The sequence below is a fragment of the Macrobrachium rosenbergii genome, chromosome 30 (genome assembly GCF_040412425.1).
Source record: "Macrobrachium rosenbergii isolate ZJJX-2024 chromosome 30, ASM4041242v1, whole genome shotgun sequence".
In the NCBI taxonomy this organism is placed as follows: domain Eukaryota; kingdom Metazoa; phylum Arthropoda; class Malacostraca; order Decapoda; family Palaemonidae; genus Macrobrachium; species Macrobrachium rosenbergii.
Window position 1 is genome coordinate 14,408,501 of NC_089770.1, and position 24,948 is coordinate 14,433,448.

Consider the following 24,948-nt stretch of genomic DNA (forward strand, 5'->3'; position numbering starts at 1 on the left):
TGAAAGGAAAACTTCGCAGTTCTACTATGAATCAATTGTTAGGAGACGGTTGACAGTAAGATGGAAGAAAGAGAATATGAACGGCGGTACAGTAAAAGGAATGCAAGAAGTTGCAGCTAGGGATCGAAGGGACGCTGCAAAGAACTTTAAATAATGCCTACAGTGCACCGCGTGACTCTGACGGCACTAGACCCCTACCGGAGATAGCAAGGCAATAAAGAGATCGAGAGAATAAACGAGAGGAAATACAAGGATCAAAAGGCGGAACTGGGAGAAAAACCCCTACAGGTGCACTTAGAAGTAACAGTCAGAGGTGCTGGACAGCGAGAGTGAAGAGAGGAAACGGGAATGGAGGTAAAGTAAAAGAATAAAAGGTTGATGCAGCTAGAAGCCGGGGGGACGCTGCAAGCACCCATGAGATAGACCTATCTTTTACTGATCCATAAATAGATAGATATACAGTATAGAGAGATAGTTAGATATATAGATAGAAATCATCTTAAACAACGACAACGAGACACACGAAAAAAAGGGGCACACCCATCAACCTGTAAACTCCAGCCAAAACAATATTCGAAACCAAAAAAAAAAATCCACTTAAAAAAATTGGCATTCTTCAAAGCTGATGAGAAAGACTTCGGCAAAAAAAATCTGAAATAACTTCCTGTAATTTCCCATCAGATTGCTTCCTGGAGGATGCAATGTGGGCGTCCTCGTTTAGGATCCTCGGACTTTGGTGGGAGGAGGCCCTTCGCAGGATCGTGTTAAGGACATAGCCAAAATACTTAAAATAAATATGCTAATGTTATATAGCTAAATTTGCATTACCCTAAATCACCCATACGAACATACACACAAGCACGATGTATGATATGTGTGTGTGTGTGTGTGTGTGTGTTTGTGTGCATAATAATCAGTCCTAATTTCATTTGTGAAATTCCAGCCATAAAGCCAAGGGAGTTGAAATGGCTGGACAGCAAAATTAAAGAAAGGAAGTGGGAATGGAAGTAAAGTAAAAGGCTAGAAAGTGGGTGCAGCAAGGGGCAGAAAGGATGCTGCAAACCACCTTTCGTAATGCCGACAGTGCACCACGTGACGTGTAATGACGGCAATATCCCCCTACGGGGCAATTATTCCTCATCCCAAACTAATGAGCATTTTTTAATTCATTATTTTAAATGTCTTCGCTCATCTTTCAGTCTCTTGTGGCAGATTTTGTCCTTGCAAATTTTCCAATCATAGATTTGAAGTTTATTGTAAGGAATTCAGTATTACAGAGTCGTTAACCGTTTATTTTATGCCACCTACGAGAACTTAGACCTGCAATCTAGTAATAAGCTCTATTCCTGTATAGCCCACTGACTTATAGGCCCACAGCTTCCATTTACATCCAGCTCTTTGCTGAACATTTAAAAGCTCCCCTAACGCAGTTCTTAAATCCATTAACAGTCAATTAAGTTGAGTTTTCAATGCGGACGTCATGATGTTCAATATCTCTTCTATTAACCTCTTCCACAAATGACCTCTTAACTTCTCTGTTTCATTATGGTCTAGGCACTACCCTCGGTCTTTTAACAAGCGTGAGTTCAAATCCCAATGGCAAGGAGAATTTCCATATTACTTTCCTCTTCGGATTCCAAGGCTTCCAGTGGAAAATCACTGTCAACAATTTTAGAAATTAAAGAGGTTATCATAGCTATTACTGTGCAGAGAACTGTATGTAACCAACAGATGCTACTAGAGAGAGAGAGAGAGAGAGAGAGAGAGAGAGAGAGAGAGAGAGAGAGAGAGGACAGAAGGTTATTCAAGTGAATAGAAAAGAAGAGACAAAGACGTCCTTGTAAATTGACCTCTTGGGAAATCCTCCTCCTCCTCCTCCTCCCTCCTCCTCCTCCTCCTCCTCCTCCTCCTCCTCCTCCTCCTCCTCCTCCTCCTCCTCCTCCTCCATTTTTGAAGATGAATCAACACCAAGTGAGAAAAGGTCCTCCTTTAATGAGCAAACATGAACTCCACACGGGTCAAGGAATTCTCCACATTCACAAAATTTCAGGTATTACGAACCACAACGTAATGTTTAGCATAAGTCTACATACACACACACACATACACAAACACATACATACACACACAAACATGCACACAATGGCCGAAGCTGCATAAGTTTGCTGCACAAGAGTTCACCTTATATTCTGATGTCAAAACACTAATTTTGATTGAAAACATTGAAAACACAAGACGCTAATAAGAGCTGTATCTAAAATACTACCCGTAAAGTAAGTAAAGCCTCAGTCTTATGATAAAGCTGAAGGAACCTCATTTTGGAATAAGGAATGTTTTAATAGTATTCCATTAAACCCACTGCACCCCTCCCGACCTAAGTAGTAAATTATGCACCTGGTAGCTACTCGACTGTGGTGAGATCGACCCTAGACTAGCAACCTTATCCCAAACATTTCAAGGCTAAAAGACAAACAGGAGAAAAATTTCTCTCTTTCTCTCTCTCTCACTCTTTATATATATATATATATATATATATATATATATATATATATATATATATATATATATATGTACATATATACACATACATATGTGTGTATATATATATACACATGCATACATAGATACATACATACATACATACATACATACATACATACTCAAACCCTCACAAATCAGACCAAATTACTCTCTTTTAATGCCTCACGAGTACAATCACAATCCCATCAACAGCAATAATACGCATACAATTAGACCATGACATGCAAATACGAGTGATCCACCAACAGAGTGCACATAGCTCCCCAAATGGAAGCTGTCGAAACGGATTTCAAATCGTGATTGGAGATGAGAATCGAGCGCGCAGGCGCGTCACTGGGATAAAACGAAACAGCAGAGAGGGTAAAGGTGATGGTGAAATTATTATTATTATTATTATTATTATTATTATTATTATTATTATTATTATTATTATTATTATTATTAGCAGCTGAGTTTTAACATTATATATATATATATATATGTATATATATATATATATATATATATATATATATATATATATATATATATATATATATATATATATATATATAGTGTATATATATATATATAGAGAGAGAGAAACAATATTTTTATATATATACATATGCATTATTATATTATTATTATTATTATTATTATTATTATTATTATTATTATTAGATGAGTTTAAACACACACACACAAACAAACACACACACACACACACACACAACACACACATATATATATATATATATATATAGAGAGAGAGAGAGAGAGAGAGAGAGAGAGAGAGAGAGAGAGAGACACGACAATAATCACAGGTATACATGCATACGTATGTATAAAACTGCTCATGTACGACGGCTTAAACAAAGCTAACACGAAACTTCACTAACTCTCTAACAGAGAGAGAGAGAGAGAGAGAGAGAGAGAGAGAGAGAGAGAGAGAGAGAGAGTAATCAAATAAAAGAACGAAGTAACTAAGCGTGTTTGAGTGTCGAGGACACAATAAACAAAGTCAAACAGGAAAAATTATAACAATAGGATACCTGCGCATGCGCTCTTCATACTGTAACCATTATACTTGTTTCTTCCACGCTGCTGTGATATTTGAGAGAGAGAGAGAGAGAGAGAGAGAGAGAGAGAGAGAGAGAGAGAGAGAGAGATACCAACGCATGAAAAGCATCTATGTCATTCAACGAATTTATTTTTCTAAATGAATGAATATAAACAATTTCACAAAATCGTAATAATTAAAAAATCAAATTTAGTCACCTAATGAGAAACATAACCCATCAGCCATAATGACAGGAGCGAACAATTACACCAAAATGAAGGACCCAATTTCGCAGTCATTAAATGACGCCACCAATAGGATTCGATCACTGGAAAGTTTCAAACATTTTTACGGACGGTTTCGTTGGCTTTCGTCAGTATACTAAGATTCCTCAATCTGTTCTTATTAGGACAAAAAATATACATACGCATATATACATATCACATTATGTATACATGCAGGTGTACCCAAAGGGATGAAGATGCCTTTGACACAAAGACGAAACCGGTCGTGGTTTATACCCATTGTTTCATTTCCCCTGTAATACATCATCGTCTCAATTCTTGACATGTTTTTTCTTTATTTTTCCTCTTCTTTCTCCCTAATTATCCCTACCTATTCATAAATACCCTTACCTGAATGAGGGCCACCAATACCCATGAACTTCTTTACCTTCCCACGAGCCACCCCTAAAGACACGTGACACTTGCCAATAGGCCTACTGTGAGAACCCAAATTGCCCGTGAATGACCTAACCTATTCGTGAGGGCCACCAGCTAACCAATATTCGTCCCTAAATATATATATATATATATAAAAACAAAGTCACAGCTTTCGAACAAATGAGGCAACGGGCTTTCGAATGGGGCTTGCTGCAGGGGCTTCCCGGAGAAAGTACGGACAGGGTGAAAAGCGCTGCTTCTCGTCATTCCACGGAATTTTCCGTGTGTTCCAAAGCAGCGGAAATCTCTCAGGACGAAAGCGTTCCGATGCCTTGGGTGTGAAAGGAGAGAGAGAGAGAGAGAGATTCTACCAATTTCTATTGTAGAACTAGATACGTCTACACATGCTCTCTCTCTCTCGATGTCTTGGGTGTGAAAGGAGAGAGAGAGAGAGAGAGAGAGAGAGAGAGAGAGAGAGAGAGAGAGAGATTCTACTGATTTCTATCGTAGAACTAGACACGTCTGACACATACTCTCTCTCTCTCTCTCTCTCTCTCTCTCTCTCTCTCTCTCTCTCTCTCTCTCTTCTTACTAAATGGAAGAGAAAATTTATGATTGAGATATATCTCTAGGACTAGGACAACTCTGCAACGAACTTCGGCTGGTAGCCTATTCTCTCTCTCTCTCTCTCTCTCTCTCTCTCTCTCTCTCTCTCTCTCTCTCTCTCTCTCTCTCTCTCTACTTAGTAAATAACTAGTCCACGTAGCAAAAAAAGTGCATATCTACAAATTATATACGCTAGTGAACCAGCCTTCTACAACCAACCTCACTGAATTAAAAAAAAAATTCTAAAAATAGAATAAATAAAGAAAAAAATAAACAAACAAAAAAAAGGCGGCAAGGCATTAATGAAATCCATTACGAAGCTAATTTCGTTAACTGCTTTCGATAACATATAATATTCAACCTGAACTTCTGGTACAACGTCCGGCTAATTTAATAACCGTCGATTCCGTGCGTACGGAAAAAATCAAATCACCACTCAGGCGTTATATTCAATGATGGCGTCAACTGCGACATATTACAGACACACAGACACACACACACACACACACACGTCACAGGGCACAGAGCAGGAACAATTCATTAAGTTTTTAAAAAGGCAGGCGTTTGGAAAGTTTACTGACCAAAAAAATGTCTGGATGTTTTTTGTGTATATTTCTGAGCCTACGAGTCAACTATATTTATTTACACCATACTCATACGCTTTATTGGCATACTTTTTATGTATATGCAAAATTAAAACCTTAAAATGTCAAACTAAACCAATTTCATAATTTTTTTATAAAATGCGAATTCAAATATATAAATTTTATACACGCTGATAGAGTCCCTGGCTGGAAAAGCGTGAATTAACCTTTGCATAACATCATGAGACTAATGTAAAACTCGCTTTTATTGACAAATATCTGTCAAAACTAAATCCATCTGCATGGATGTTTCATTGCTGTCGCCCCTTTCAACGTTTCAGAGTTCAGATCTATAGATACAGTCTGCTGGTAGCTGGTACTGATTAATCTGGCTTTGTGCCAGCATATCCCAGTTCTGTCCCACAGTAGTCGACTAACTGAGGCATACTGCCTCGTCACCTCCTCGTCCAGTACAGGAATCTGATGATAATCATTAGTTTCTGAACGGAGCAGAGCAGTGCTGACGTTAACCCCAGAGAGAGAGAGAGAGAGAGAGAGAGAGAGAGAGGGGGCGGGGGGGTGCAGTGTGGCCAGGCCATATAACGCTATTAGCGACTGACCATTACGGGAGGTCGAGCCTTAACTGGGAACCACAATAAGATAATGGAACCTGTGATTCAAAGAAAACCTGATTCCAACTTTTATACACCATGATATGACACGAGACTCTCTCTCTCTCTCTCTCTCTCTCTCTCTCTCTCTCTCTCTCTCTCTCTCTCTCTCCCCAAGGTGCATGCGCCACTCCCACTGACGTACTGGATATTCTGGTATTTCGTAATTAATATATTAATAACAGGAATGATTACTTATGAATTTCCTTATGGTCTACGCTTTCTTTTCTATGAATATGAAAAGGTTTGCGGGAACTGGTTGATAGCGTGAGTCTAGGTATTGTTTATAAGAATTCGTATGGTAAGTCTTGCATCATTAATTATATATATATATATATATATATATATATATATATATATATATATATATATATATATATATATATACAGTATACATACATATATATATAACTAAATCCGGGATGCGTAGAATGCATGTGGCATAGGCCTACATGTTAACACATTTACGTTAACACATCCAATAATCATACACATAACCACCACACACAAACATTTATAAAACATGCGTAACTCGTACACATTCTGACGAGAACATTTATAATGACAAACTGTTCATTTTATCATTTCTTTGCCGTCTTCATTAATCCCCCTGTCATCAACATCAGCCTGGTTCCAAAGCGCTTAATCCACAAACACAGTTGCGGGCATACTACAGTACAGTGACTGTTCTGACTCCTGGTTCCTTCCTACGTGGTCACTTCACATACAGTTGCGGGCACACTACACTGTTCGCGTTAGGCGCAGGGTTATTTAACTTGAAACAGTTTACTTTATGGCTTTTCTCTTTCATACTATTATTACATTATTTAAACTGACACTGAATTCCCTTGTTATTTACAATTTTAAACGTTTTTAGCTTTACTTTAATGTTTCATCAATGTTTAACTTTTGTGCAACAAGAACCCCAAAAAGTTAAAAGATGTTTCTAAATTAATTATTACCAAATATCGTAACTGTCAATAAATTTCTACTTTACCTTTAACCCTCCCCTTTTCATTTTTTTAACTGCGACAGTGCCGTGCTATTGGCTTTGACAACCAGCGCATCCCAGATTAACAAAATTCTTCACTTTCAGGGCTAGTCTTACATATTCCCCCAGATTTCTGTTAGGGGATTTCTTTCCTCTTCTCCTCCAAGGTCTTTATACTTATTACATATGGTTACTATGCTTTTTGTCCAGCACAGTCCATAGAGAGCTCTCAGTTGGTCTTCTATTGTCTCTTTAATTAATCTTTTCTCCTCCGAGTTATGTTGTGGAAAAGCATAATTTTTTCTATACTCTATTCTGTGGGCTACTGGCCTTATGCCGACTCCGCTATAATTCCCCAATGAGGCATGCCCTTTGGTTGTTCGTACATTCCTCGGAGGATCCTGTATTGCATTTTCTCTAGTGCATTCAACTCGTTTTCCGTGATGTTACCCCAAGTTTCTATATCGGCAAATAATGTTCGAAACACTACTGTTTCATTCATCTTTTTCCTCACGTCCAGTGTCATATTCCCTACTTTCTTAACATCCCAGCATTTTCTAATATCTCTTAGTAAGTACTCTACCTTTTGATTTCTCGTTTTGATAAGTGCTTCCTTTGAGCTATTTAGTGTACCATTCTCCTAAGTATTTGTATTCTTTTACACTACTAATTGGGCCATTTTTAATCTCTGTTCGTATGTGGACATCTGTATTTTTTGTTCTTTTATCTATTACAAGCACTGCTGACTTACTTGGCTTAGTTTGAAGAGTAAATTTCTTAAGCTTCTCCAGGCTGCGGCAGTTGCCAATATCCATTTCTATGCCTTCTTTCCTGCTGGTGGGGAACATTAAGTCATCGACAAATATTAGGGACTCTATTTCTATATTTCTTATGAGTGTTACATTCTTTCTGCTTACTTCACATATCTGTCACTCTGCTGCACAGCTTTGGTCCATATATTGTTACCTTGCCTACATTTTCCTTTATTTCAATTGTTGTTTCTCGTTTCTCCTGCAGGACATCGTATTACTGCCTTGCCGTTTTCATTCATCTTTCTCATCAACACTGCATCTTTCCACCCTATCATCTTCTCTATCTCCTTGATGCAATCGTTTAGGTCTAGTTTATCAACGCATTTATATGCATCCCCGACTCTTATGTACGCTGGGGCTGCAGATAATCACAAACCTCGCTCATTCTTCTTCCTTCAATCTCTTCTTATCTGTCTCCACAACCCAGCTGACCCTCACACATCGTTAAAATTGTAAACTACTACCGCGGCCCTCTAGCTACATGGCAACTACCGGTTTACGAGGAAAACTGGCACCGTGTTTAGCACCAGCCCCTCGGGGATGAATGTAAAATCATAGGGGAAAAAACGGTAAATCTCAGAAACATAAACAAAAGCAAAAACAACAACAAAGACGGTAAAAACATCTGTCGATGACTGGCGGGAATCCGGCCCTAATAGTAGTGTATAGTTTCACCTTCACAACAGCCCACCATGTCTCTGACTCGCGTGTTTAATCGTGTTCATTCTTCTTTCAGGCGGTTATGGTGATTCAGAGATGGCGGGCGCGGTCATGGGCAAAGCTGCTAACTGCGGGCTTGATGCTGTGCTTCGCTTGGGCGGAGGAAGAAGACCCCACTTCTTACCTCGCCCTGCGATACCCATCCTCTCTGCCCTCCGTGGAAATTGGGCCAGAAGCCTTTGAGGACCTCCCCCTCATTCTCAGGTACGACACTCATTATTCTCATCTTTCCTTAGAACTAACTATTTTTAAACAAGGAGGAATTCATGAAAACCCTATTTCTAATCTTTCTGCTTCATATGGACTTCGTGAAAAGTCTTTCATTTCGTTTTTTCTTCCCAACAGGGATGACCTGACGAAGCGTAACGCCTTCAGCTCGTGGGGTGGGAAGAGATCTTCCATAAAAACTACAAATGGACTCCCCGTTGCACTCCGAAGGGCTTACCTCGCTCTCTTCAGAGGCTCCAAGTAAGTTTCCTGGTCAAAGATCACAAAACTTCAGATAAGCCTACTGCCCATATTTCTTCATACATAAAGCATCACTCAGTACTCTAAGGATCCAGACATTAGTGATGTCCTTAAAAATTCTGATTTTACTCAAAGTTCTTAAGTATTCACACGAATCATTCCCCCTAAACATTTCAGATGGTACTCAGATGCCTTTAAACTTTGGATAATACTCAAGATTCCTTTAAGCATTTTCACAAATACAAGTTTACGTTTACAGTATCTAACACGACGTTAAACAGGCCATCAAGCTGCAAAGTAGCCTCCCACAGAATAGATTACCCTTAAGTTAAGTAATACATGAATGACAGTAAATGTAATGAAAGGCTGAAATTAGATAAAACTAAAATGACAAATATAAAAAAGGAGAGAACCACATGAAGAGGACAGGATAAATAGTAAAAACACAACAGGACAGAACCTCATTGAATAAAGGATAAATAATTTACAACAGAGGCAAAAACAAGAGGGGAGGGCAAAGTGTGTGAACTCAGTATCAAATCAATCAGTTAACACAGACTTGCAAGCAGACTCAAATTAATCTTTGCATTATGGCTCTCAAATCTTATGATAATCCTTGTGCCAAATATTGATGTTGCCTTCCTTTTCTTTTGCAGGCCCAAAATACCCACACCTGACATAGAACTGAAGCGTGCTTCCTTCAGTCCATGGGGAGGAAAAAGGTCAGACTCCACACTTGCAAGATACAACACCATGGGAGGATCTTTCCGCCCATGGGGTGGTAAAAGATCTCCAAGTTATCCACCAGATACAGAAGACTTCGAAACCCTGGAGAGTATTTTACCTTACCTGTCTATTGTGCCAAATGAGAAGATGAAAGATATTGCAGAAAAGATAAGCAAGACACCTATGTTCTGGGACGAGAACCAAATTCTCTCCGAGTCTGACCCTTCTGTTTATTACCGAGCAGACATCGAGCCTCCATCAGCCCATCATTCCTTAAGATACAAACGGGAAACGTCATTAATTAACCCAGAAGTTAAAGAACACTCCACAAATGAATCAGTGACCACAGAAAATGAGGCATCAGAAGTAAAACTGCCAGAGGAGAAAAGAACAAAATTCAGCCCTTGGGTTGGGAAAGGACCTGACATAAACTTAATCCGGGAGGTAATGAGAAGATGGGCAGTAAGAACTCCAAAAGTCCTAGAGAGAAGAGGATTTAGTGCTTGGGCAGGTAAAAGATCCATTCCTCAAGAACAATCTGAATTAGAAGGAAAAAGAGCATTCAGTGCCTGGGCAGGAAAGAGAGATGACAGCTTCTTAGAAGATGGGCAACTATCATTTGACCTTGACCCCTCCCAAGAAACGAACATGAGCAAAAGTTTCTTGGAAAAAAGGGGTGCCTTTAATGCATGGGCCGGTGAAAGAAACGATGATCTAGACAAACGACAAGCTTTTAGTGCTTGGGCTGGTAAGAGAAACGAGGACTTTGACAAGATGCAGTCTTTCAGAGCTTGGCTAGGAACAACTAACGATGAACCTGACAAACGGCAAGCCTTCAGTGCATGGGCAGGAAAAAGAGGTGGTGATTATGATAAAAGGCAAGCCTTCAGTGCATGGGCTGGAAAGCGAGATGCCAACTTTGATGAGCAACAAGCTTTTAGTGCTTGGGCTGGAAAGAGAGATGATTCCTTTGATAAACGTCAGGCCTTCAGTGCATGGGCAGGAAAGAGAGATGATGGTTATGATAAAAGGCAAGCCTTCAGTGCATGGGCTGGAAAGCGAGATGATGACTTCAATAAACGACAAGCTTTTAGTGCTTGGGCTGGAAAGAGAAGTGATGACTATGATAAAAGACAAGCCTTCAGTGCATGGGCTGGTAAACGAGCAGATGATGACTTCGACAAACGACAAGCTTTTAGCGCATGGGCTGGAAAGCGAGGAGATGACTTTGATAAAAGACAAGCCTTCAGCGCATGGGCTGGTAAACGAGATGATGACTTTAACAAACGACAAGCCTTTAGTGCATGGGCTGGCAAACGAGCAGATGGTTTAGATAAGAAACAAGCTTTCAGTGCCTGGGCTGGTAAAAGGGCACATGATTTAAATAAAAGACAAGCCTTCAATGCATGGGCCGGTAAAAGGGCAGATGACCTAGATAAAAGACAAGCCTTCAGCGCATGGGCTGGCAAACGAGATGACTTGGATAAACAACAAGCTTTTAGTGCCTGGGCTGGTAAAAGGGCAGATGATTTAGATAAAAAACAAGCCTTCAGTGCCTGGGCTGGCAAAAGGGCAGATGACCTGAATAAAAGACAAGCCTTTAGTGCATGGGCTGGTAAAAGGGCAGGTGATTTAGAAAAAAGACAACCTTTCAGTGCATGGGCAGGTAAGCGAGCAGATGATACCGATAAGAGACCAGCGTTCAGTGCATGGGCTGGTAAAAGGGCTGAAGACTTTGATAAACGACAGGCTTTCAGTGCTTGGGGTGGAAAAAGGTCTGAGGACCTGGATAAAAGACAGGCTTTTAGCGCATGGGCTGGCAAACGGAGCAACGACTTTGAAAAGAGACAAGCTTTCAGCGCTTGGGCTGGAAAGAGAGAGTACACGCTTGAAACAGAAGACAAAGACTTCGATAAACGACCAGCTTTCAGCGCGTGGGCAGGCAAAAGGAGCAGCGACCAAGACAAAAGACAGGCATTCAGTGCCTGGGCCGGAAAACGGAGTGACGACTTTGATAAGAGACAATCGTTCAGTGCTTGGGCTGGGAAGAGAGGCTTAGAAAACCAGTACAATATCAACAGCTTGGAGGAACAAATCCCTACAGATGAAAAGAGACAAGCATTCAGTGCCTGGGCAGGAAAGAGGTCTGGTGAAAATTTTAATAATGACAATAACAGTGAAGTAACCGTGACTTTACAGAATACGAACAGAGAAACAGATGGAGATCATTTAAGAGAAGGGCACTTACCTTCACGTGATTGGGGTGGGAATCAAGCTTCACTCAGTACCTGGGGAGGAAACAAGTCAGCTTTAATTTCTAAGGAACAAAGTCTAAACAACTTAGTTTCGCCTAAGCTTTAGTGTGTGAACATATCAATTTGTTAATGTTGGTATTTTTTAATTTTGGTAACTTAAGGAAAAAATACTATAACTACACAAAATATTTAGGTACACTTTGTTAATTTGTAAAAACGGACAGGTAATTACTGCTATTACATTACGTCAAGAAATTAACAGTTACGGACTGAGCTGCAAACTAATCACCAACATTGGGATTTCTGAAGACAACGAACTTTGAATCATTTCTTTGATAAAGAAAAAAATTCTGTTGACTAATGCAACACAGTGTAACTTACCATATGTGTGACCTTACAGTTTATTTATCAATTATTTTGGTGTTCAAAGAAATACTGTACTTGGAAATTTATAAATTTCTACAGATGACTTAATATAACAACTACTGTACTATGTTAGAATATCAGAAAACTGTATACCATATAACATATAATCAAACCCAAAACTGAAATGATAAAATACAGTCTCTCTCAGCAATCTTAAATACCTTGAATGTTTGCAGGAGCTTCTTATACACATAGATGCAAGGTCTACTTCCTGCTTATTTACTCCGTAGAGAATATCCGACAACATAGCTCATACTCAAAAATAACCTATTTCCTCAGTAACATAAGGTTTCTTAAAGAAATTCTTCAGGAAAAATTGTTTTTCTTTTAAATTATTTTCAAAATACAAGCCAGTTGCACCATGATTGGATAATCCTTTTTCAAATTAACCTTGTTGCACACTGAAAAAAATATCTAGAAACTGTTTATAATCTATCAACTTTAAATTGTTTTAATGACTGGAACTCAGTTATTATCTTTAATCATCACTTCATTGTGGCAGTGAATATTGACAGTACTTGTACAGTACTGTACTTAACTGGAACAATAAATATTAATTTTAAAATTATACCATTGACATTGGCTTCTTATGAAAATTTTACAAAACTGATTCCTTATAACTATCACCTCTAATGAACATTCAATAACAACACTAACTTCATGGGTAAGAACATGAATCCAACTGAATTCATTCCCAGGCATAAAACTTCGCGCAACTGAAGACAACAGTTTCAATTGACCCCTAAGTACAGTTTTATGTGCCAAGAAAACTGACTTCTGCTGCCACTTGCCCTCTACAAGGTCCTTTCTTGAAGCACTAAACTGAACTCACTCACTCCCATTCTGTACTGGCTTTTTGGGCCTTATAGTTCGACCCATTGCAATCCCACCACACTCCTCAGTAATGTTTTGTCGCAACTTCCAATCATGGTCACAAAAGCTATGTCAGTGGCATCTGGCAATCTCTGGTGTAGATCAGACATTCAGAGGATTTCAGAACAATGGTCCAGTATTATCTTTCTCCGAAGGCTGGCTGTGAAAGACAATACTTGGAACAGTGGAGATTCCCCAATTGAAAAAATTCTGCACAGTGAAGTTTTTGATAAGGAAAGCCTATAGTACTATTCAGTGAATAAGAAAGCCTCTCAAAGAAACATCATTCCTCAGTAAACAGAAGAGCCTTTCCTTGACATTACCCAGTAAATAAAGGAGCCTTGCAATAAGAAACTATTTTACAGTCAATGAGGGACTCCTGCAGTACTCAACCAACTATCAGTTATTAGGAAAGTTTATGGTACGACCCAATAATTGAGTCAGAAAGAAAGCCACAAACATTCATTCAATCAATAAGGGATCAATACAATACTGTATTATTGTATTCTGTCATCAACAGTAGGAAAAAAATTGTCTTAAATCACAATGTAGTCAAAGCATAACCTAATGAAAGAATCACAAGAGAGACGATTTTGCAAGAAATAAGCTACAATGGTCAAGCCAAATTTCACATCAATTAAGAGGGCTAGCACTACAAAAGGAGAGCTTATTCCCCCATTCTTTTTGAACATGAAAAACTACATTAAGAGACAAATAACAGTCTTCCAGAAATGTTTAATTAACACTGAAGATGATTTGATCAAAGATATTAAAAATCTGTAAAAGGATTTTGTTTCTATTTCAGTTCATTTTGACAAATATAAATCAGGATGATACAACTGCATTCAGTAAAGAGAATTTCATTCAAAACTTTTTCATAATATCACAGGCCATTTAATAAACTAAAACACATTTATTTATTCATCAATAACTGAGCTTGCTTTAAAAACCAAACTGCATTCTATTGCTCCTTTGTGAAAACCAAAATATGACACTTAAAATAGCACGTGAAATTTCAGCCTCAGCATAAAAAAGATCAATCGTTTTCCAAAACATTAAAAGTGGCTGGTCAGTTCAAATTTTCTAGCTAATTCAAATCCAAACTAAAGCCGTATTACTGCATTGTAATTTAGTTGAAAACTTAAAAAATTTTCTTCCGTGTTCTTTCTTCCTAAATCAGATCAGATTGCATTGTTGGAGTATCTAATTCAACTGAGTCTTTATATTTTACACAGAAACCTATCCCTTTATTGTATATAATCTAGAAACAAAACAACAAAATCTTAGTATATCAGGTCAAGCCCGTATATAATACTACAGGTACTCTATTAATCAACCTGTAACACAAACCAAAAATGTTAAATGAACTACAGCTACTCAAACTATAAATGAATTACTTATAGAATTTCTTCTTAAAAAAATTCTTGAATCAGCTTCCACCAAATCTTCACAAGAACCCTTCCCCATCAGTCTACACCAACCAGATATGTACATAATCCAGAACTGGTAAAGCACACAAACTCCATCGCAAATCTTGTTCGAAGCCGCGTTTCCCAAGAAGCAACGTACACGATGCTCGCAATAATGTTCAAAGAAGTACCCATGTGTCATTTGTAATTTTTTTGGGTTGTTAAGTAAGCTGAACATAACCTGTGACTGTCTCGTGTGTCGGCGAAAAAATATATAAAGTTTTATTCTCAATAAATAAAACGGAGCATCTTTGTCCACTTTTATTTTCACTATCCACTTCTCCTAGGCCCTAGTTAGGTGATGTAATGTAATACCTATTTCAAATGTCTGCTATAAGTTTTGTCAGCAAGTCATCCTGCTCATGAAAACCAAGAGAGAAAACCAGAGACAAATGGTCTAAGCAGTCTGCAATATCAACAATCAACAATCAGCCTAAGATTACATCAACATTTTACTTTACAACTGTCTTTTTGGTCAGAAATCATACACCTCAAACTTGTTTCCTCTTTTCTTTTTCTTTTTTTTAACAAAATGGTGTACAAGTTTGAAAAAATGTATATTTCATGTTACCCTCAGAAGGCACCAGTGGAGCCGTCTTGCATTTCTTCCTCTGGAACACAAAGTTCTTCCAATAGAACAGTGACCAATCAGCACACTCACGCAGGTAGAAGTCTGTATCAGGGCCGGTTTTAGGCCTATTTGACCAATCTGATCAAATTGGACCCTGCACCAGGGTTACCTTTCAAAGCCCTTTCTGTATTCTAAGAGGAATAAACTGCTACCGAAAACATGAAATGAAGAACGAGGAGGTAGTATTCTTCACATTATTAAGCTTACTATATTAACAGAAAATTTTCACTTGGAAAATCATTTTTATATTAGACATAAAAAATACTCTTAATTTCTATAATCTTCTAATTGGGCCCCGCAGTTCCTGGCACCGGCCCTGATCTGTATGTAATCCTGACCCCCGCAAAAGATCCTGAACATCTATACGTACTGATCATATTTCCTTGAAAGGGAACGGTCATCTTTATTTGTACCACTCATTGCAAAACAAGGCTAAAAAATGGGTAAATCCATGGTCTTCAACAATACATACTCATGATGAAAGAATTCAGTAGCAATGGACATGTCTTTATAGGAGCAAAGCCAAAAAAAAGTGAATGCTTGCAGCCAAGTGAGTGGGTGGCACCCAAATCCCTTCACTCACCTATTGTTAGTTAATTACCTTCTTACTAAGTTTCAATGACAACCACCTTGCACCAAAGGTCATCCACAAAAATGCCAGGGTGTCTGTATTCTTGTCAGAACGAACGACTTTTCAACATACTGTAAACTATAATTCCCTGCTGTACTAATAATCTGAAGATTCACAGCTGGTACTGTTATCTTAAAAACTTATTAGTTCTTCACTCAAACCTGCATCAACAAAGGTCTTCAGTGAATAAACACCTAACAAAAATTTCACCTCCTTGGAGGATACAGGTGAAGTTGATTTCTTGAATGACAGAAGTCCACAAACAACAGCAGCCTGGCAGAAGCAAATGACTCTAGGTCATTACTTGTTTTTCTTCATTAAATACCACCTTGTTCAATTCATGAAATAATGGTTGCTTTTAGACCTTGTCCGAAGAGAGTGCCCTGCACGGCAAGAGATAAAGCTGGAGAAGGTACAATAACCAAGTCTGTAATGATGAGTATTCAAATCAAACATGGGGGGAATCAACAAGAATGATAAGTAAGTAAGTATATCTTAGTTTAACCAGAACACTGAGCTGATTAACAGCTCTCCTAGGGCTGGCCCGAAGGATTAGATTTATTTTTTTTTACGTGGCTAAGAACCAATTGGTTACCTAGCAATGGGACCTACAGCTTATTGTGGAATCTGAACCACATTATGGCGAGAAATGAATTTCTATCACCAGAAACAAATTTCTCGTTCTTCACTAGCCGCTCGGAGATTCAAACTCGCAACCATCAGAGTGGTAGCTGAGAACGGAACCCGCTCACCCAGCAAAGAACTAACAACAGAATGAGGTGTAGAGCATATGCAGCAGCAATAGCAGCTGAAGGTGATGCTGAGGAGGCAGATGGCACTGGAACTGATGAGGTAGAAAAATGCCTCAAGATGAGGGGGTAGAGGATGGCTGCACCTAAATCCATGTTTTAAGGAACATTGTACAGATTTGACTAAGTCGCAAGAAGAGAAGAACTAATGAACTCATGGCCAACTGATGTGGAAGTAGAAAGGGTAGATGGTAAAAGACAGAGATTCTTCCACTCTTGAGGACTGAAGAGATCTCATTATCTTTCCCAAAGTAATCACTTCCTGAAGCAGGCATACTAAAATCCTTTCCTGAAACAGACTTTACACAGATTTTTCAGCTCTCATACTTAATTGTCTTCATCTAAGAACAATTGCCTCTTACAGAGTAAGTACAAAGCCTGGAACTGCAATTACTGGTTTTAATATCTGGACAATATTCATGGTACAGGGTTATAGGTGGGGGACAGTTTTAGGTGACTGTTGAATTGTTAACTGTACCATGGCACAACCTCACCAAGCATTTTCCTGGTAAAGAAAAGACGGTGGAATACCATATTAAGAAACCTTCCATCATCATCTCATGTATTCCTGAAGCAAAAACAAACAGGTAATAGGTAGCAGTTACTTAACAGGAATACAGTATTTAATAGACAATAAAAAAACACAATACAGATATTTCACCATGAAATATCAAAAGCTATGAAATAAATATGGTGAGCTTACTGCTAATGAATGTTTGTTTTAATGTATTCCATTAAATACAAAAAGCTCATTTTTAGTTCAATCAAGAAGCATTTCAAAACCATTTTCTGTCATACCCCTAAAATATTTACAGCCATACACAAGTTTTGTTAAAATTATTGAGTCTTTTTGACTGCTGCATTAGTTAACAGAGTTTTTGATACTCTAAATATAGTTTTCCTAATTTATTGAATTCTTCTTAAGGTCAAAGAAGTCGCAAATGCTTGCAAGAAATCAATAATTCATACAGAAATATTTCCAGCTTCTCCTTAAATTAGGCATATAAAATCTTTCCTTTTCCTCTTTACATCTATTTACTCTCTACTGGTTCACTTCCTTCTTATCCAGGAACTTGTTTGTAAACTCTTAAGAGAAGTTTGAAACTTTTATGATGACAGAAATAAACATTAACCATTTGGTATTGATATAATTCGTAATTTTCTTATCAAAATGAGAGGTTCTCTTCCAACTACTCTGTACTTGATGATACGGTATTAATATTGTATCATCATTACTGTTATTTGACTAATTTGGCCAAATCATTTACAGCAATAAACTCAATTCCAAGTTAAACTTCTACTGTATATGGGAGAGAATCCAGGACTTTCTTTTCTCTCTTTCTTTAAAGCACCAGCTGAGAGCCCATAATTATGGAGAAGAGTCAACAGACTATAAACCCAAGAGGGGTCCAAAGGGAAATCATTTGGAGAGAGACAAGTTACAGGAAAAGGTGATAAACAATAGATACAAGGGAACAGTAAAAATACAGTAAAACTGATACACCTGAAATTCAGGAGACATCAGCAGCAGAGCGCAGGAATGAATTAGCTCCTTGCTTAAATATTTGGAGATCACAAGTTTCTACAACTTCACTGTACTGAAAACCATACAATCAAATGACATAATACATCCATCAAGAACTGACATAATACATGTAATATCATGCACATCACACAAAACATCAAAAAGAGCTCAAGACAGCTCAACCTTGCAAATACCTAACGGTGAGCTTAGTTAATAGATGGGGTAATTAAAAACAGCTTAACAGCATCATATTTATTTCTTCTTAATACAAATGACATCAGTTTGGGTTAAGTCAACTGATGTGTAGTATATCAAACAACGAACTTAAAACAAGCCTCTTTGGAACCATCAACACAGAGAAATACCTAAATTCTCCAGGACTATGTTAAAGAAAAAAAAGTAATTCAATAGGACTGTGCATATTACACAAAATTGGAAATATTTAACCAAAGAAATCACAAGAACATGCCATCAGTTATAATTGTGCACTAGAATAAAGTAAAAAGAAATATTTACAACCTAAGCATAACTGAAAAACTAAAGTATCTAAATTACAGAATAAAATCTCAAAACAGAAAATGCACTGCACCAGATACAGAATAAAAAAATCTACAACTGCAAATCACTTGACAATTTTTGTAAATATTCCTTTATATTCTGAACTAAATACTGAAATATCTTTTTTCATTCAAATTATCAAAAGTTACTGAGACAAAAACTTTGGTACTATATAATCAAATCCCCATCATCCATAAATATAAGAACAGAGTCTTACAGTACATAGGAAAATCAAATCCCATCATCCATAAATATAGGAACAGAATCTTACAATACATAGGAAAAGAATCTTACAATACAGTATGTAAAATTTGAACTGACTTATTGTACGTTTCCTGGATGCTGAAAAAGAACTGTGGCTGCCATCTACCTTATCCTCTTTCAAGAAACAACCAAAATACAGACAAAACCAATGAACAGTAATACTTGTAAAACTAATGTGAATCTCACTTCCAGAAAGCACTCTGAAATTTCCTTGCTTTGGACAGATATGGCAACTGATGAAACAAAATATCATTTTACGATGAAAGTCAGATGCACTTCATTTCTCTGTGACTTTTTGTAATCAGTGACCATGATCAGAAAGCATTCAGATGAGTGAATAATTGCAACGTTCCTGTCATATTCTATCATATTCAAACAGATCACCATAAAAAAATTTTAAATCAAGTTATTTTCTCATGACTGACATTTCCAGAAAGTGTACAGAAACTGTAAATTCTGAACTAAACATTATCTGACTGGTGACTAAAACTAAAAAAATGCAATCCTTCCCAGTTCACATCTATGAAACTATGAAAACTGCAGAGCCAACAAATATATGCCTAAATACTATACACCATCTGTTAATTTGATTTTTTTTATTACATTTGCTAGTTCTGCTTCCCATACAGCATCAAACAATAAGTAACTACTTGTGGCACTTTCATTATTCAAGATGCTGATCCTGTAAGTCAATGTGGCACTGTCTTGGCATGATCTGCTAACCTCCAACTTCTCTCCAGTTTACAAAGAACTTGCAAGAGCTTTACACCAAGGTAATTAAGTTCCCTTAATAGGGAAACCCAACTGAATTTATTTTCTTTTCTTATACTACCTGCTTGAGCTATAAGCCTTTCTTTCTTTCTTTTTCATTTCTCTTTCTTATCTGCAGAGAGATAAACTCAAGAGGGCTTGTAGCCTGCAGAAAAGGTGGAAAAGGTGGTGAACAATTATGAAGGAATAGATCGGATATCCAACCCCTCAACATGAAAAAAGGCTCCTCAATAAAGATCAAGTTTTCAACAAGTTTTTAAGGCCAAAACAGCAAATTTAAGCACAGATTTTAGTACTAAAGCCTTAAAGTTGTACACGCAGTCCCCAGTTTACGACAGGGGTTCCGTTTTTACGCCGCGTTGTCAACTGAAAATTGTTGTGAACCGAAAAATCGTCGAAAATCGTCTAAAATCCTAAGAAAACCTTACTTTTAATGCTTTGGGTATATTGAAAACAATGTAAACTGCATTTTTATTGTTTTTCATAAAAAAAAATCCAAATTTTGATTATTCTGCCGTTTTGGAGCCATATCTCTTCCGTCGGATTGGCGTACAATGCATCGTAACCCTAGAACATGCGTCGTAAACCAGGAAATAATTTCTGATGAATATATTTGAAAAGCATCGTAACCTCGGAACGTCGTAAGCCGGACCCGTCGTAAACTGGGGACTGCCTGTATATGGCTAATTAGTTTGGTCAGCAAAATAAGTTACCTCTGTCTACATTAACAAGAATATCCTGCAATTTAAGAATTCTCCAATCACTAAAATTATTGATTAAAATTCAACGCCTTTGCTTCTTGCTCCGATGATTTGTACTTAAATGTGCAACATAACAAATGTAATATCTTACTTTGTAAATCACATGGTCTTAGAATTTTAACTGACAGAAATGTTTCATAACTAACCAAAATCTTTTATTTGATTACTGGATAAAATGAAAACAGAGACTGTGACAAAATCTCTTCAAGGGATTTGCATCCAAGATTTTTAATCACTTACTTGGTGAAGTTAGAAACTTCTCAAACAACATGTCCTACTGTTAAAGCTGCATTGTATGCTTTATAAATAAAAACTTGTTCTTTTTACAGAAACAAGTTGAAATTTGAAAGGTTGTCCCTGGTCCTAAGATACCACAGCTTCAGCAATGCACTCCTTATGCACTGAAGAAAATCAACAATTCAACACTTGGCTATTTTATCACAGTAGTTCTAGTGATACAATTATGAATAATTACTTATGAGAAAGCCTTACACTATTTTCATCTTACCAAAGTGGATGCAGATTCAGCTTCATTTGCTTCACTGGCCAATTAATTTATATTAAGGCCTACACAAGTTTGGATCTAAAATAAAAAATTTCTTGTATTATATAAACCTTAATCTGTTATAACACGATATTTCTTTGGGAGAAATAGATTCAAGCTGTTTCATGAGCAATGCTAGACACAATTTGGATGGCACTGACTTCAAATAATATTGCCAAGAATTTTACAGTAAACACATGATAAATCAATTACCAAAATGACAACAAAAAAAGACTTCTCAGAAGAGGGGAAAAGTGGGGGTTCTCAGATACCAATGTGGAACTGGAATTCATAAGGATAATGTTTAGCCTCAAAGTGAATGAAATCCTAGTGATTACTAAAAGCTTGAAGTCATTTTTTACTGTAATTGGGAGACTCCTAATCTGTATTTTTAAAAGCCACTGAGAAACTATGCTCCCACCCTTTCAAAGGATTTTTTCTAAGTCGTACGTGAATCTGATGTAGTATGGGAAGAAAGAATGTCTACAGAGAGAATGTGTACAATGTTAAGTACAGTAAATAAACCCTGCAAACCTAATGGATTTCAAGTTCCAGATGATGCAAAAAAATGCCAACACACAAACATGATACAAGTGGTCAAAAATGGATAAAACTGGTATTTTATAGTTCTAAGCAATGTACTACTGTACTCTACTTAATGTACCTAAGCAGTAACACCACCTCAGCTTAACAGACCTCAACCAAGCAGACTTCTGTACTTATCAGTTACCATATTATGATTATTTTTCTATGCTAACATTTTGGAAGTGATACATGTTTTTATATATCCCTTAAACTGAATATTAAGTGTATAGTACAGGTTAGTTCAGGTTAGGAACAACATAGAACTGCTGTTAACTGTAAGATATCTAGAAAATATTCAAATGCAAGCTATAACATAGGGTCTTAATGGACTTTGTTACTTATCAGAAGGGCTAGATCCCCAAAACGTCTGTTAAGTTGAGGTGCTATTGTATTTAATGAAATAAGAGCTTCCTACAATTTGTAATGGTTATGATATAGTATACAGTATATAAGAAAAAAGATAAACAGAGATAAATTTGTAAATACATGTAAAATTAACTGACACATTCAAAGCATCCTGACTCCTTCTTAAGGCACTAACTTTATCAATAAATGTAGAGCGAAATCTACGAGAAAATACAGGCAGTCCCCGGTTATCAGCGGACTCTGCTATCAGCGATCCGATTTTACGGGGCTTGTCTAGCAACGAAAATTGGTGATTTTTGGCAACTTTCAGCGCTGAAAATCGCCAATTTCTGCTTATCAGGGCCAATAATTGGGTTTTGGTGCCGATACATACCTAACAGAGGTGCTAATCTCAGCCAATACCTGGTTATTGGTGCCGATAAGTGCTGAAAATCGGCGATTTTCGGTTATCGGTGATTTTCATTTATCATCACGCTGTCGGAATGGAACCCCTGCCAATAACCGGGACTGTCTGTACTACTAATTAACACATAACGTACATTATTAAAAGATGTACTGTATCATCTTTTGTAATCCTAGCATACAATGCCTACCTTACAACAGCTCCCAAAAAGCAAAGATTTTGCAGTCTATCTAGTAAAAAAACTGTAACATTTCCTTAATACTAATTGTGATTTCCATACGCAAAAAGTTGGATCAACCTTGGAATTCCTCACAAAAAAAATTAATTATACCAATTAATCAATAAAACTATACAGTATCTATGAAAAAAACAATTATAATTACCTTTACAGTACAGTGCCGACCATCTTTGGACAATTATAAGTAAAATTCTGCACAACTTCAATTTACAACTATTTAAAACCCTCGGAATTCTCTATCACACAATACACATGGCCACAAAATAAAGTATATATATAGTATGCATGTTTTATCATGTAAAACCAATTACAGTACACAACTATATGAAAATCTCCAGTAAATCCACACTATAGAAGTTCTGAGAACATATAATACCAATGCACCTCTTTACTCTATGTACAAAACTTTCCTGCAACAGATATATGTACAAATAAAAGTGACACTTTAGACCAAGTCAACAGCCAATATTAATACTATAACTAACAGAAGTAACTACACTTTGTTGCACCTTATTGTAGTAACGTAACATTAGTTTTCTTAATCAATTACAGCCAAATACCAAAGCTAAGACCAAGGTCTACCAAGAAAGAGAACACTTATTTTTTTTTTTTTAAACAAATTAGTTTTGCAAGACCACCAAGTCACACTGCTGGACTTGCAAGGCTGCCTTTGAAGATTAATTCTGAACAGACCCAACAGGAGGGGGCCAAGATGTTAACACTAAAAATAATCTGAAGCTTTAGAACTGTTTGGAAAAGCTTCCAAAGGATACACTGACTTTAATACATGCCTCATGCATAAACATTAAGACCACCTGTTCAGTACACGAACTGTATTTATGCTTTGTCAAGAAACTGAAAAATTATTCTCATGAATGATGAGTTTACTATACTCCTTCAAGTAATGTAGTTAAGAAAAAGGCACTCTGCATTACATTACTATAATATTTTTCACAGTACCATAATTTTTCCATGTGCAAAAATCACTAAAACAATGTGTTTCTATGGTAAAAATCAACAAAATTTCTACTGAGATTCTTACAAAAATAAACATGCTTCCATTCAATAAAAACATAAATCTGAGATCTTCATGTTGATAAGAAATGCTTTCATCTAGTATAAATGTAAATTAGAGTTGCATATGTTGACTAGAAATGCAAAAAGCATTGAACAAGTAAGATGCAATTGCCCACAGCATAAACCTTGAACCTTGTACATCTAATATACATACAGAGTCTAATGGTCACTTTTTACCAGATACTTATGTACTGTAAATTTAATAATCCCAATGCCCTCTTAACTTCTCAAATCCTTCACACTTTTTAGATACACTTGGGTACTACAGAACCCTAACAGGATGTCTGTAGCAGGATTCAAACCTGCATCCAGAGCACCAGAACAAGATCATGTGGTTCTCTGGAACACGTTTGCAATGTGGCATCATTCTGATACCCTGGATGCAGGTTCGAATCCTGCTAAAGGCATCAGAATTACTTCATATTCTTGCATTTGGATCAAAGTTTAAAAGTCAGACTCAAGAGTAGTCTCCAGAGACTTTCTTAGAAAGGAAACAACAAGGGGTCGGATCGTTCCCTGAACATAATAGAACATTAATCAAAGGAACAGCAAATAACCTAAGGGTAGAAATCTATGTTCTATATTACAGTTATAGAGTCCCTACTGAAGAGATTCTCTTCACTCATTCTGTTCACAAATCACTACTTTCCTTGTTACAGGCAATGCCTTAATCAATTCCTACAGTGTGCAATACGTGGTTCACTGTAGGAAATACCAAAGGTTTTTGGCAAAGGTAAATTAAATTAATATTCCTCACAAAATTATTTTCAACACTATAAAATTTACGGGTTAGTAATATTCTGGCAAAATAAAAGTGTCTATGTGGATTTCATAATAGGCAAGAACAGCATGATGAATTCTGAAAACATGGCCATTACTACATATGACTGTCCTTCCATTCACATAACCTTCAAGTAAGAGGACTGAAGCTTTATCTTC

General features: G+C 37.1%; 2 protein-coding genes across 5 annotated transcripts in view; one reads left to right on the forward strand and one right to left on the reverse strand.

Moving 5' to 3' along the window:
* Positions 1–15,098, forward strand: part of LOC136855060 (uncharacterized) — an 81,135-nt gene extending 66,037 nt beyond the window's left edge. Inside the window, exons 2-4 of the mRNA XM_067131830.1 lie at positions 8,646–8,833; positions 8,975–9,097; positions 9,754–15,098. Of these exons, the coding sequence (XP_066987931.1) occupies positions 8,652–8,833; positions 8,975–9,097; positions 9,754–12,184 (2,736 nt within the window). The 5' untranslated portion in view covers positions 8,646–8,651 and the 3' untranslated portion in view covers positions 12,185–15,098. The remainder of the gene's footprint in view (positions 1–8,645; positions 8,834–8,974; positions 9,098–9,753) is intronic.
* LOC136855062 (COMM domain-containing protein 4) overlaps positions 1–24,948 on the reverse strand; it is a 195,001-nt gene that overhangs the window by 156,580 nt on the left and 13,473 nt on the right. For 3 of the 4 annotated variants that reach the window (XM_067131839.1, XM_067131836.1, XM_067131837.1), the window contains exon 2: positions 12,072–12,111. The exons of the other annotated variant lie outside the window; for it this stretch is intronic. The gene's annotated coding sequence lies outside the window, so the exon portion shown is untranslated. The remainder of the gene's footprint in view (positions 1–12,071; positions 12,112–24,948) is intronic. 4 annotated transcript variants of the gene reach the window in all.